The following is an 11607-nucleotide window of genomic DNA, read 5'->3' as shown; positions in this document are numbered from 1 at the left end:
GCTGACTGTCGTGGGTGGAGCCAGCCTGACTGCACCATACCATTTTACTCTGAAGGCTACCAAAGGATAGAACTATTGGGCTGGTTATTTTGGTACTATTCCTAATGGAAACGCAAAAAAAGATGTGCCGTTTTGAAGTGAACCAAACCGTGTCACAAGATGGAAACAGGACCTAAGACCTAGTGTGAAATACACAACAATCCTACGACTCTGAAAGTCTTGTTGCGTGAACTTGGCTGGAGGAGCAGTGTTGGTCTGTTGTAGGCGACTCTCCTTCCTTCATCTGACACAGAGACACTGTGGAGTCAAACCTGATCAGATGCTCAAAACCAAATGCAGGGCAGAGAGGTTCAGTGAATGTGCTGTGAAAGGTGTGGAGATGGATCCATTTGTCAGAGGACAGTCTGTAGAAGGACACGGTCCCGGCAGGCCAGTCCACATACACTGACACTCTGTCAGATATCGGGACGGGGGTGCGCACACACCCTTGCATTCTTCCACCAGTGAAGGCAGAGTAGTTGTGTTTTGGAGAGCAGAACATGCTCCAAGAACTCTCATTAAGCCCAAGGCAGCAGTCAGCGCCTCTTCTACTGATTCCTCTGTAAGCCACTCCCACGGACACCCACCCTTTCCTCTCTACCTCCCAGTAACAGCGGTCAGTCAGACTGTTGGTGCACAGCAGCTGTTTCCAGTGATGGAATCTCTGTGGGTGCTCGGGATACGGCTGCCTCTCCCTCACCAGTGTCACCGTCTTGTTGTCCTCAGACAGAGAGAGGTATTCGTTTGCTGTGTTTGGGTCCAAGGTGATTTCACATGCATCTGACAGAGGGAACCACAAAGTGTTTACATGCAGGTACTGGTGCACAGAAACTCACTCGGAACAAAACATACGACTCATCTCAATCAATCAAAGTCATCTGACAAAAAGGTTAACACCTCCAACAACTGTCTAAAGAGTGGGAAATATGGAACTCATCTACATCAGACTTCATTTGTAGATGGAATTGTAACTTAAAATAGAATATACACAATTAGAAACTTGACTTTGCATCATGTCCCATTGTTGTGGCCAAATTACACTGTATGATATCAACTTCCCTGAAATGGATTCGGCCTGATGTTAAGTCAACACAACGGGGATATGCAGATGTTATTTAAAAGTCAACCATCCCATTTATTAAGTCAAACAACACCGATTTAAAATATTTGTGACTGGAGCACAGACTCCGTCTGACACAGTCACTGGACTGAAACACAGTGGCAGGGTCTGTGATGCCGCTCACGGTCAGCAATGCTGTCACTGAACACACCAGACTCCTCTGTCACTGAACACACCAGACTCCTCTGTCACTGAGCACCAGACTCATCTGTCACTGAACACACCAGACTCCTCTGTCACTGAACACACCAGACTCCTCTGTCACTAAACACACCAGACTCCTCTGTCACTACGCACCAGACTCTTCTGTCACTAAACACAGACTCCTCTGTCACTGAGGCAGCACCAGTCATCTGTCACTGAGCAGCACCAGACTCATCTGTCACTAAACACGAGACTCCTCTGTCACTAAGACTCATCTGTCACTAAACACACAGACTCCTCTGTCACTGAACACACCAGACTCCTCTGTCACTTAAAACACCAGACTCCTCTGTCACTAAGCACCAGACTCATCTGTCACTAAACACACAAGACTCTTCTGTCACTGAACACACCAGACTCTTCTGTCACTAAGCACCAGACTCCTCTGTCACTGAACACACCAGACTCCTCTGTCACTAAGCACCAGACTCTTCTGTCACTAAACACACCAGACTCTTCTGTCACTAAACACACCAGACTCTTCACTGTCTCCTCTGTCACTAAGCACCAGACTCCTCTGTCACTAAACACACCAGACTCCTCTGTCACTAAACACACCAGACTCTTCTGTCACTAAACACACCTCCTCTGTCTGTCACTAAACACACCAGACTCTTCTGTCACTAAACACACCAGACTCCTCTGTTAAATATTGAGATTTTAGACATTTCCCTGCTAATTGTTGGAGATGAACCCAGGTTTTTAGGACTGTTAAGTCTTTTTAACTGATCTACAGTTCGGCTTGATTTTTGTGTCAGACGTCTCTTCCTGTGACAGCACTAGACTTGTAGTTAAGACCACTTAAACCGAAACCAAGACAATACCAAGACCCAAGGGTATCGAGACCAAGACCGCCGAGGCAGTGACAAGACCGAGACCTCATAGAAGTGGTCTCAAGACATACAACTCTAGAACTTTGTTCCCATTTAGAAAATAGAAGATAAAGCATGACACACATGAGTGGACAAGAGCTGTTGTTGTCCAATAAGTGTCACTTTTTAAAACTGTCAAATCTCAAGAAGTTTGTTTTGTAAACCTAAGAAGACATGTTTTCCATGTTTTCTGGATAAATGTTAAAGTGTGTTTCCTATGCCGTGCCCCTCCCGCTGTAATTGTGAGGGAAACACACACTTACACTTCTTCAGACCAGGTTTCAACCAGCGGATGCCGCTGGGATCCACTCTAAAAAAACAAAAAGAGCAATGTCTGTCGTAAACCAGCATGTTTAAGTCACATCATGTGTCAGACATCGTCAGGGAAAAGAAAATGTGCAGCCTCCATACCGGAGAGTGTTCAGTCTCCACTGTGGGTCCGTGAGTCCAGCAGAGAGCAGTGTCACTCCTGAGGCTCCTGGGTGATTGTAGCTCAGGTCCAGATCTTTCAGATGGGAAGGGTTGGAGCTGAGAGCGAAGGCCAGAGAAGCACAGCCTTCTTCTGTCACTAGGCAACCTGATAACCTACACACACACACACACACACACACAGACCGAGTATGAGAGCATTTATTCTTTGAGGAGCACTGGGTGGAGCTGAGGTGAGTCTCAGCTGGCCTGGGGTGAGAGGCAGGGCAGGACAGCAGCCTATCACAACACCCTCAGACAGTAAATTGATTCAATTCAATTCAGACAAGAGGAGGTTGTGTGAAAGGTCGGATTAAAACTGATGTAGGATGTTCAGATGTAGACGAACGCCCTGAAATCAAACTGCATACACACTCTGACCTGAGACGTTCCAGTCCACAGTGAGGACTCTTCAATCCCACTGAGATCAGCTTCACTCCTGAGTCCTGCAGGTCATTGTTACTCAGGTCCAGCTCCCTCAGACCAGAGGAGTGGGAGCTGAGAACTGAAGCCAGGTCTTCACAGCTCCTCTCTGACAGGTTACAGACATCCAACCTGAATTATTTTGTGAGGAAAGTGGACAGAAATGTATTAATATTACAATAAAGATGTATAGATCATCATTTACTCCCTAAATGGCACACAATGCACATGTAATCCCAATCTGACCACTTTTGCCTTGCTCTGTCCTGCACGTTGTAACAGAAAGAACAAACACACACACACATACAGTTGAAAACAATTACACTTTACAGAGGAAAACAAACAAATTGGATTTGCTCATAGTGTTGGGATAACCCTAGTGATGTAACCCATCAGATGTCAATCAAATGATGAATGGATGATCAGTGTCTGATAGTGATATCACAACCGTATGAGCCTACGATCTTTGAGCTGTTGCTTTACTTAATAATGAGCCAGTTTCAGAAGATAATGCTCTCTTGAAGGAGAAGCATGAAGCATGATGGACTTTTTTATATGATCTGTTTTCAGATGTCTGATCTAATCTTTTTTCCTCAGTCTTGTCTCAGTGATTCCATAATAAACTTTGCAGAAACCTCGATGCTAACCTGAGCATTTCCAGTTGACAGCAGTGGCTCGTCAGCGCAGCAGACAGCAGCTCCACTCCTGCGTCCTGCAGGTCATTGTTGCTGAAGTCCAGGTTCCTCACACGGGTGGACGGTGAGCTGAGGGCTGAGGACAGGGCCTCAACGCTTCTCCACGACAGTTTACAGCCACTCAGCCTGAACAGGAAATGATCAAATATGGTTTGTATTTACAGTATGTAGCGTTTCCTTTGTCTTTATAACCTCTGAAAGCTGCTTTAAAAGCTGCCATTCACCCATTCACAACCTTTCACTCAAACAGTACATGTGCAGTGCATTTTCTATCAGTCCATTCACAAGCTGCAGACACAGCAACATGAGCATGAATCTATAACTTCCAGTTAAAAGAAGACTCGCTCTATCACTGAGCCATAAAATCCTTATAAATATAAATCTGGGGCCAAATATGAGACTGGCATCAGCTACTCATGCTTGAAGATGGAGGAAAAGAGGAAGACCAAAGAGAAGGTTCATGGATTCTGTGAAGGAGGACGAGAGGACAGTTGGTGTAACAAAAGAGGACACAAGGGGGCAAAGAGGACGAGCTGGAAACAGATCAAAGGAAGAAGAATATGGAAAATATGGCACAAACACTGATTTATTCATTGCTGTTAACGTGAAGTGAGCTGACCTGAGGGTTTCCAGTCTACAGTGAGGACTCTCCAGTCCCACTGAGATCAGCTTCACTCCTGAGTCCTGCAGGTCGTTGTTACTGAGGTCCAGCTCTCTCAGACGAGAGGACTGGGAGCTGAGAACTGAAGCCAGAGCTTCACAGCTCTTCTCTGACAGGTTACAGCCACTCAGACTGAAAAATACAACATAATCCACAACTGTCAGCAGAGAGATGATCGGTCGTGATTGTGTATTGGAAAAAGACCAACCTAAGACTAATAAGATGTTTTGTAATTAGACCTACAAGAAAACAGTCGAGTTCCCGACCACAGGAAGCAGCTTGAGGAGACCTCCCTCTGTAGCTGTGTACTTCCTGAGGTCAAACACGTCTATGTCTTTCTCTGATGACAGCAGGATGAAGACCAAAGCTGACCACTGAGCAGGAGACAGATTTTTACTGGACAGACTTCCTGAACTCAGATACTGTTGGACCTCCTCCACTAAAGAGTGGTCATTCAGCTCATTCAGACAGTGAAACAGGTTGATGCATCTCTCTGCAGATGGATTCTCCCGGATCTTTTCCTTAATGTATTGCACTGTTTCTTGATTGGCTGCTGACGTGATAATTGTCTGTTTGAACAGCGCTTGAAGACGTTTTTGATTTGCCTCCATGAAGAGACCCAGAAGGAAGCGCAGGAATAAGTCCAGGTGTCCATCTGGACTGTCCAAGGCCTTGTCCACTGCCATTCTTTGGATCGAAGCTATTGACGGTTTGCTGAAAATCCTCTGCATGCTCTGGACCTTGAGTAGTTGCAACATTACATTTTTGTTTCTATTGATATATGACTGCACCACGTAGACCGCGGCCAAAAACTCCTGAATACTCAGATGGACAAAGCTGAACATCTTGTCCTCATCCCTGTCCTTCCTCCACCGGTGTTCTCTTTTAAAGATCTGCGTGAACACTCCTGAGTACACCGAGGCTTTGTCAAAATCAAGGTCACTCTCTTTGAGATCTTTTTCATAAAAGATGAGGTTCCCCTTTTCCATCTGTCGGAAAGCCAGTTTTGAGAGCGACTGGATGTACTGGACGCTCTCCTCCGTGCCGTACTTCTCCTTTGTCTGTCTTATCTGAAACACTAAGAACACCACATACAACTCAGTCAGGGTCTTGGGCAGCTCTCTAACACTGGTTTTCAACATTTCCCCCAGAACTGTAGCAGTGATCCAGCAGAAGACTGGGATGTGGCACATTATGTGGAGGCTCCGTGACGCTTTGATGTGGGAGACGATTCTTCCACCAAGCTCGTCATTGTGGAATCTCTTGTTGAAGTACTCCTCCTTCTGCGGATCACTGAATCCTCTCACCTCTGTCATGATGTCAACAAAGTCAAGAGGGATCTGACTGGCTGCTGCTGGTCGTGAGGTAATCCAAATGCGAGCAGAAGGAAGCAGTTCACCCTTGATGAGGCCTGTCAGTAGAACTTCTACGCTGACCGCCTGTGTCACGTCGATAGAGGGATTTTTGTCAGTCGTGAAGTCCAGCTGCAGGTGACTTTCATCCAAACCATCAAGTACGAACAGTAGTTTGAATTTACTCTTGTTGTAGTTGGTGTTTCCTGAAGCCTGCAGCGTTGTGAAGATTCCATTCAGGTCTTCCTCCGTAATGTCCTTGGTTTCCCTGATGCACTCATGAATAAGTTCAGCAAAGCAAAACCTCTCCCCCTTCAATAAATTCAGCTGGCGGAAGGTGAAGGGGAATATGAGGTGCACATCTTGATTTGATCTTCCCTCCGCCCAGTCCAGAATGAACTTATATACAAGGAATGTTTTGCCAATTCCTGCTATTCCGTTGGTCAACACTGTTCTTACAGGTGTGTTTTTTCCAGATGGGTGTTTGAAGATATCACTGATTTGGACCGGTTCCTCTGTTTGCTCGGGTTCTCTTAATGCCATCTCAATTTGCCGCACCTCATGCTGGGTGTTGATGTTCACAACGCTCCCATATGTGACGCACAGGTCTATGTAGACGTCGTCCAGCGGTTTTTTATCCATCCTTTGTGTCCATCCTTCCTGTGCACACATAAATCTGTTTTGAAGGTGGGATTGGAGCATGTGCTGGTATGACACAATGGGTTTGGGGGGTTTACGCTCTGGCTGCAGGACATCTATAAAGAGACAACAACTATCAACCTTTATGTTCTTTATGTTATGTTTGATCCCATTAGCTTGAATGTTAGGATAGCTCAAACCCACCCATGTACCCACCATGGAAACCATGGGCAAACTCATTTGGACCCATATTGTGAGCCCTAATATAAACCTAATGGAGTCCATATAGACATGTTGGCTTGGAATGTGTGAATCCAAGGTTCATGGACCTTGAAACTGGAACATTTCCATCTCTGCAAATACAAATACACGTCACTTCAAATGGAAGCAACGGCCCGAAATGAAAGACAGCTGCTTTCCGGTGGCCGCCATGTTGGATGTATACAAAAGCTCTGTCGTTATCGTGTTAAGCTAACAACTAGTTTGTGATTGGTTCCCTTTTGTAGGTTAAGGTAAGTTAGCCAGAAACAGAGTGAAACTAAATCAGCGTCAGACTCGGTTGGGTTCACCCACGCTTGCACCTGACCATCATCACCAATACTCAGTTCAGACTGTCCCGAGTGTATTGTTAGGCTGGTACCTGCTGTGACTGGCTTGTCTGTGTTGGAGCATGGTTCTGTCAAGCTCAAGTTAATCAAGCTTACAGCTAAGGAGAGAAATTGAGAGTAGGCTCACCTTCAGTCTGACTAATGTTGGGAGGAAGTGGAAGGGATACGTCATGTTGTCTGGATGCGGTGCTGCTTTCTGAAATCTCTAGAACATCATTCACATTGAGAGGTAAGTGATCAATATTTGGTACAAAATAAAAACGTTCTTTCTTTCTTACGTCTGGGTCCTGAGCCGACGTTGGCCAACCTCTGCACCAGATCATTCCTGTCCATCTTCATCAACACTTGCCTGGTTGCCTCCACAGACTGTTGACTGTATGTTTGCACTATGAGGTCCACAGTGTCCATCCTGTCTGCCGTCTGTAGGTGGCTCTTTGGAATGGCCGAAAGGCCCTCCAGGATTTTATCCTGCTGCAGGAACCACTTGAACATTTTAAGCTCTTCATCTACAAGATCTTCCAGCATTTCCAGGAGCAGCTCTGTAACTGACGCCATCATTTGTTCTAGGACATTTTACTGCCACAAGAACAAGAGCAAGGGGAAAGTGTCTCGTTAAACAGTGTGTTTTTCTTCATATATCACACACGCTCAACATTCTGCTCTCTATGTATCTATTATGCCATTGTTATTCCCACGTTGTGCTTTGAACACCTGTTTAAGCACCTTGTCATTTTGTTTGTCTTTCATTTGCTGCTTGGTGGTCATTATTAGGGATGACTTAATATTGGTATTGGTTAGATTAAAATGCATAATCCAAATATTCTATAGATTCCATGTTTCACTATAACAATTTAAATAAAAATCAGCACCAATGTTTTAGTTGGAAGAAAAAACTATTTTGTGAACAACAGGAAGTATATATTGAAAAGTTTAAAAAAGATTATGTTTTTTTTTTCAGAATTAAAATACACCGAAATGTATAAATGTTGAACAATGTGCCATATTTTGTATGTGAAACAACAATTTTTTTAACTTCAAATTTGAGTTACTTTTCAAAGCTTGTGTTGGTAAATCAAACTGGAAATTAAAAACTCATGAATGGTTTCTATTTAGAACAATAGAATATTAAATAGATGTGCTTTCTGTCTACTTTTATTTCTGGCAATGTGTGTGGTAAAAAAAGAAGTATTAGACATAAAGTATTACACCATATCAGCATGAAGTAAGAACACGTACATGATGCAATATCTGCAGCATCAAACTGACCAAAAATGCAGAACTCTTGTTTTTCTGTACGTACTTTACATTCACACATTACTGCCATGGAACTTAACGATCAAATCACTTAGCACTCATTTTATTACACACACACATTATCTACTTCTAATATTGTGTTTTCATCATCATATTCCTTATTTTCTTTCCTGAGTCTTTTGCTAATTCTAAAGGAGCCAATGTAATGCAACCAATTTCCCCGCAGGAGATTATAAAGATTATAAAGATTGTGATTCTGATTTGACCACATGCTTCAACATGTTTCTAATGACAGTCACATGCAAACTCTCCTCACAGCCACAGTCCCAGCACAAATCACTCACACTCGTCCTTGAACGTAGCAGCAGAGAAAAGAAGTGTTTGTGAGAACAAACATGGAGAACTCACTCATCTAAATGAGATTCCTATAGCTGCGATAGTCTCCTCAGCCTGGATCCATTTGCCTCAATGCTGCCGTCAGCTCCACAACGCGTCTCTCCTGGTGTCCCAGTGATCTGTGCAAAGTCTGAGGTGAGGACAAAGTATCCAGGAAGACGTCACCTCCCTGAGTCCAGACTTGCAGGCACAATGGCGCTGCAGTCCCTTTTTGTGCTCAGTATGACTTGGGGCCCTCAAATCACATTAATCTCAGGGCCCCATAAAGGCTTGGGCCGGCCCTGCTGGCACACATACATGTGATCAATGTCGACCCTTTTTAACCATAAGAATTCAGTTGTTGTTTTATTAGCAGTCAGGCAATAACACTCCCTAAAGTTATACTCTTTGTCCACTAGGGGGGGATATGTCCATAAGAGACATACCTGCTTCACTGACATGACACATCCTGCCCCCATCCACTCCTGACATAACCGTCATCAAAGACAAATAATATGATTATATCACATTTGAACTTTCTGATTCATTTATCATTATCATGTGCTTGGTGTCTCTGCTGTCATGTATCTGAGAGGACACTCATTTTCTGTCACACTCGTACTCATGAACCATCTGTTGTATATTTTAATGGAAAAGAGAAATTGTGTTGGGCACACACACACATCTCTGTATTGTCTATTCTGAGTGCTGCTGTGTCCTGTTCTGTCCACTAGGGGGAATCTTGTCAATTGTACCGGAAAAACAAACGGTTCACACTTACGTTGGTCCAAAATCTTTTTTTGTTTTAATGTTTAATAAACATCTCAGTTGTTCTTTTCATGTGTCGGGCTTCACAGGGTTCGATAAACATTTTAGATTTGAGTTTGTTGTTCGAAGTTAAAAACCACACATTTACAGAAAAGGGTTTTGAGTTCAATTATTCTTTGTTTTGTTTTTGTTCGAGTTGACTGATGTATTCAAACTATAATGTTCCTACACACGCATGTCATTATAAACGTCTTTTTATTGATAAGTCAATAAATAAATCTGTTCCCATGATGCACCTGTGCCGCAGGTGCACCAAATATGAAACTGCTGTGTGTGGCACGCGCACGCTGACGTTGTAGTTTAGCAGGAGGCACGCGGCTGTGGAGAGGAGCAGAAGCAGAGGAGAGACAGCGCGGCTCACTTCGGCTCACTTCGGCTCGGCTCGGCTGGGTTCGGCTCATCAGTGCAGCAGGTGTTCAGCTGTCGGACAGGACCTCAGTCTCTGCACAGTAACTTCACACGTGAGTTCTCGTTCACACGAAATATGTCATTACATTTCGCTTAGGAAACGTTTTTGTGGCGCTTGTGTTGACGTTGTGTCTGTCAGATAAAATAACTTCGTAAATTTAGTTGTTTCATGATCATTTTCATGTGAAAAGTCACAGAAACGGCGAGTTTCTTTAGCTGCTACCTGGTAATCGAAGCTAATTCTGCTAATGTCTGTTAATTAACGTGGTTTCATCTGTGACGGCGCCATTTTGGTGTTTTGTGTTGGTGTCAATCAAACACACGCGCGCGCCACAGTCATGTGTGTGTGTGTGTGTGTTTGCTGCTGGATTCACATTCAAACAGTGATTTAGACTTTAAACAAACAATAAATCAATAAATTTTAAGGTCACTCATAGGTCACCGGCAGTATTTGACCAAATTAAATCAATGAATCTAGTGTCATGTATAAACATAAACTGTCACATTCAGTGATTTATTTTGACATGACCTCTTAAAACCTATGATGTCCCTCTTTATTTATCCTTTGATGTGCACTTTTATTTTCTGGGCTTTTTTCTTTGCAGTTCCTCTGGCATTTGCTTTTTTTTTTACATGTTTGTTTGCGTTTGGAAATAGGTAGTTTGAGTAATTAGACATCTTCTGTTGTGCTGTGGAGGGACTATTTATTTTTCTTCCAGATGGAAGACACTGGAAATACCCCGTGAACACCAGGAAGTGTTTCAGTATCGTTTCTCTTCATTTAGATGTATTGTAATCAGACGCTTGGCTCATAATGTGTGTGACTTGGTGTTTGGTGTTAAATTAGACTATGTCTGGGTGTTGCTGTGAAAAGACCTTCACAGAAATAATGCTGTAGTGTACAAAATGTGGATCTCCCTTACCTGGTGCGCCATTAAAAATAACTATCTTTACATATTAAAGTAAGTGGTAGTCACATTGGTGCTTTTATATTTAACGTGGTCACACGGTTCACCTCTGCAAACTTGACCCTTAAAAAGTTCTGGCCTAAAAGAGCTTCAGTTCAGTGTGAGATGACTTCTGTCGCTGCTCATGTATTAAGACTGTTGTGGAATTACATAAAAATGTGTATTTTATTTTAAAGAATGAACTAATACAATGAAATACTATAAAAAATATGTATTATGTTTTATAAGATTAATGAATGTAGGCTAAGTTTGTTGCTGTTATGCACACATGTGAAGTGCAGCTACTTCCTGTTACTGCTAATGACGTGGTTTTATTTTATAGAGTTAACTGGTTGATTTGAAAGACATCATAAAAATAATTTATTTTATTTTACAAGATAGTGATTGTAGGCTATTATTATCATTATTATTATTATTGTTGTTGTTGTTGTTATTATGAAGCATTGTGGAAAAGTTTTATACAAGTAGTGGAAAGTCTGTGGCTCTTATTTTTAAATCCAGGCGGAAAGGAAGTGGTGTTCTTTTGTCTTTAGCTGCACAGTACAGGTGAATATAATGTGTAGTTTATTTTATTTTATAAGAATAAATACTAAAGCTTTTTTTTTATTATTATAAAAAATATATTTTTATAATATTGAATATATCTGAACTTTATGAATTCCCTTTGGGATCAATAAAGTTGTCTGAATCTGA

The 11607-nt window shown here is 42.8% G+C and overlaps 1 protein-coding gene across 6 annotated transcripts; it reads right to left on the bottom strand.

Moving 5' to 3' along the window:
• Positions 1–9004, bottom strand: LOC122784673 (NACHT, LRR and PYD domains-containing protein 12-like). 6 transcript variants are annotated; one of them, XM_044049971.1, is made up of 10 exons: positions 8744–9004; positions 7360–7657; positions 7209–7286; positions 4726–6589; positions 4441–4614; positions 3774–3947; positions 3085–3258; positions 2647–2820; positions 2499–2545; positions 1–819 (listed from the first exon to the last, which is right to left on the bottom strand). In XM_044049971.1, exons 2-10 carry the CDS (start codon positions 7637–7639, stop codon positions 203–205), a joined length of 3582 nt encoding a protein of 1193 aa, XP_043905906.1. In that variant the 5' UTR covers positions 7640–7657; positions 8744–9004; the 3' UTR covers positions 1–202. The 6 variants fall into 6 exon arrangements, with proteins under 6 accessions (XP_043905906.1, XP_043905908.1, XP_043905907.1 ...); XM_044049973.1 differs by lacking the exon at positions 7209–7286; XM_044049972.1 differs by lacking the exon at positions 8744–9004 and having other exon boundaries at positions 7360–8737.
• Between the last annotated feature and the right edge of the window lie 2603 nt (positions 9005–11607).

Source organism: Solea senegalensis, linkage group LG19 (assembly GCF_019176455.1).
Source record: "Solea senegalensis isolate Sse05_10M linkage group LG19, IFAPA_SoseM_1, whole genome shotgun sequence".
Classification (NCBI taxonomy): domain Eukaryota; kingdom Metazoa; phylum Chordata; class Actinopteri; order Pleuronectiformes; family Soleidae; genus Solea; species Solea senegalensis.
This window is presented reverse-complemented; position numbering and strand designations above follow the sequence as displayed.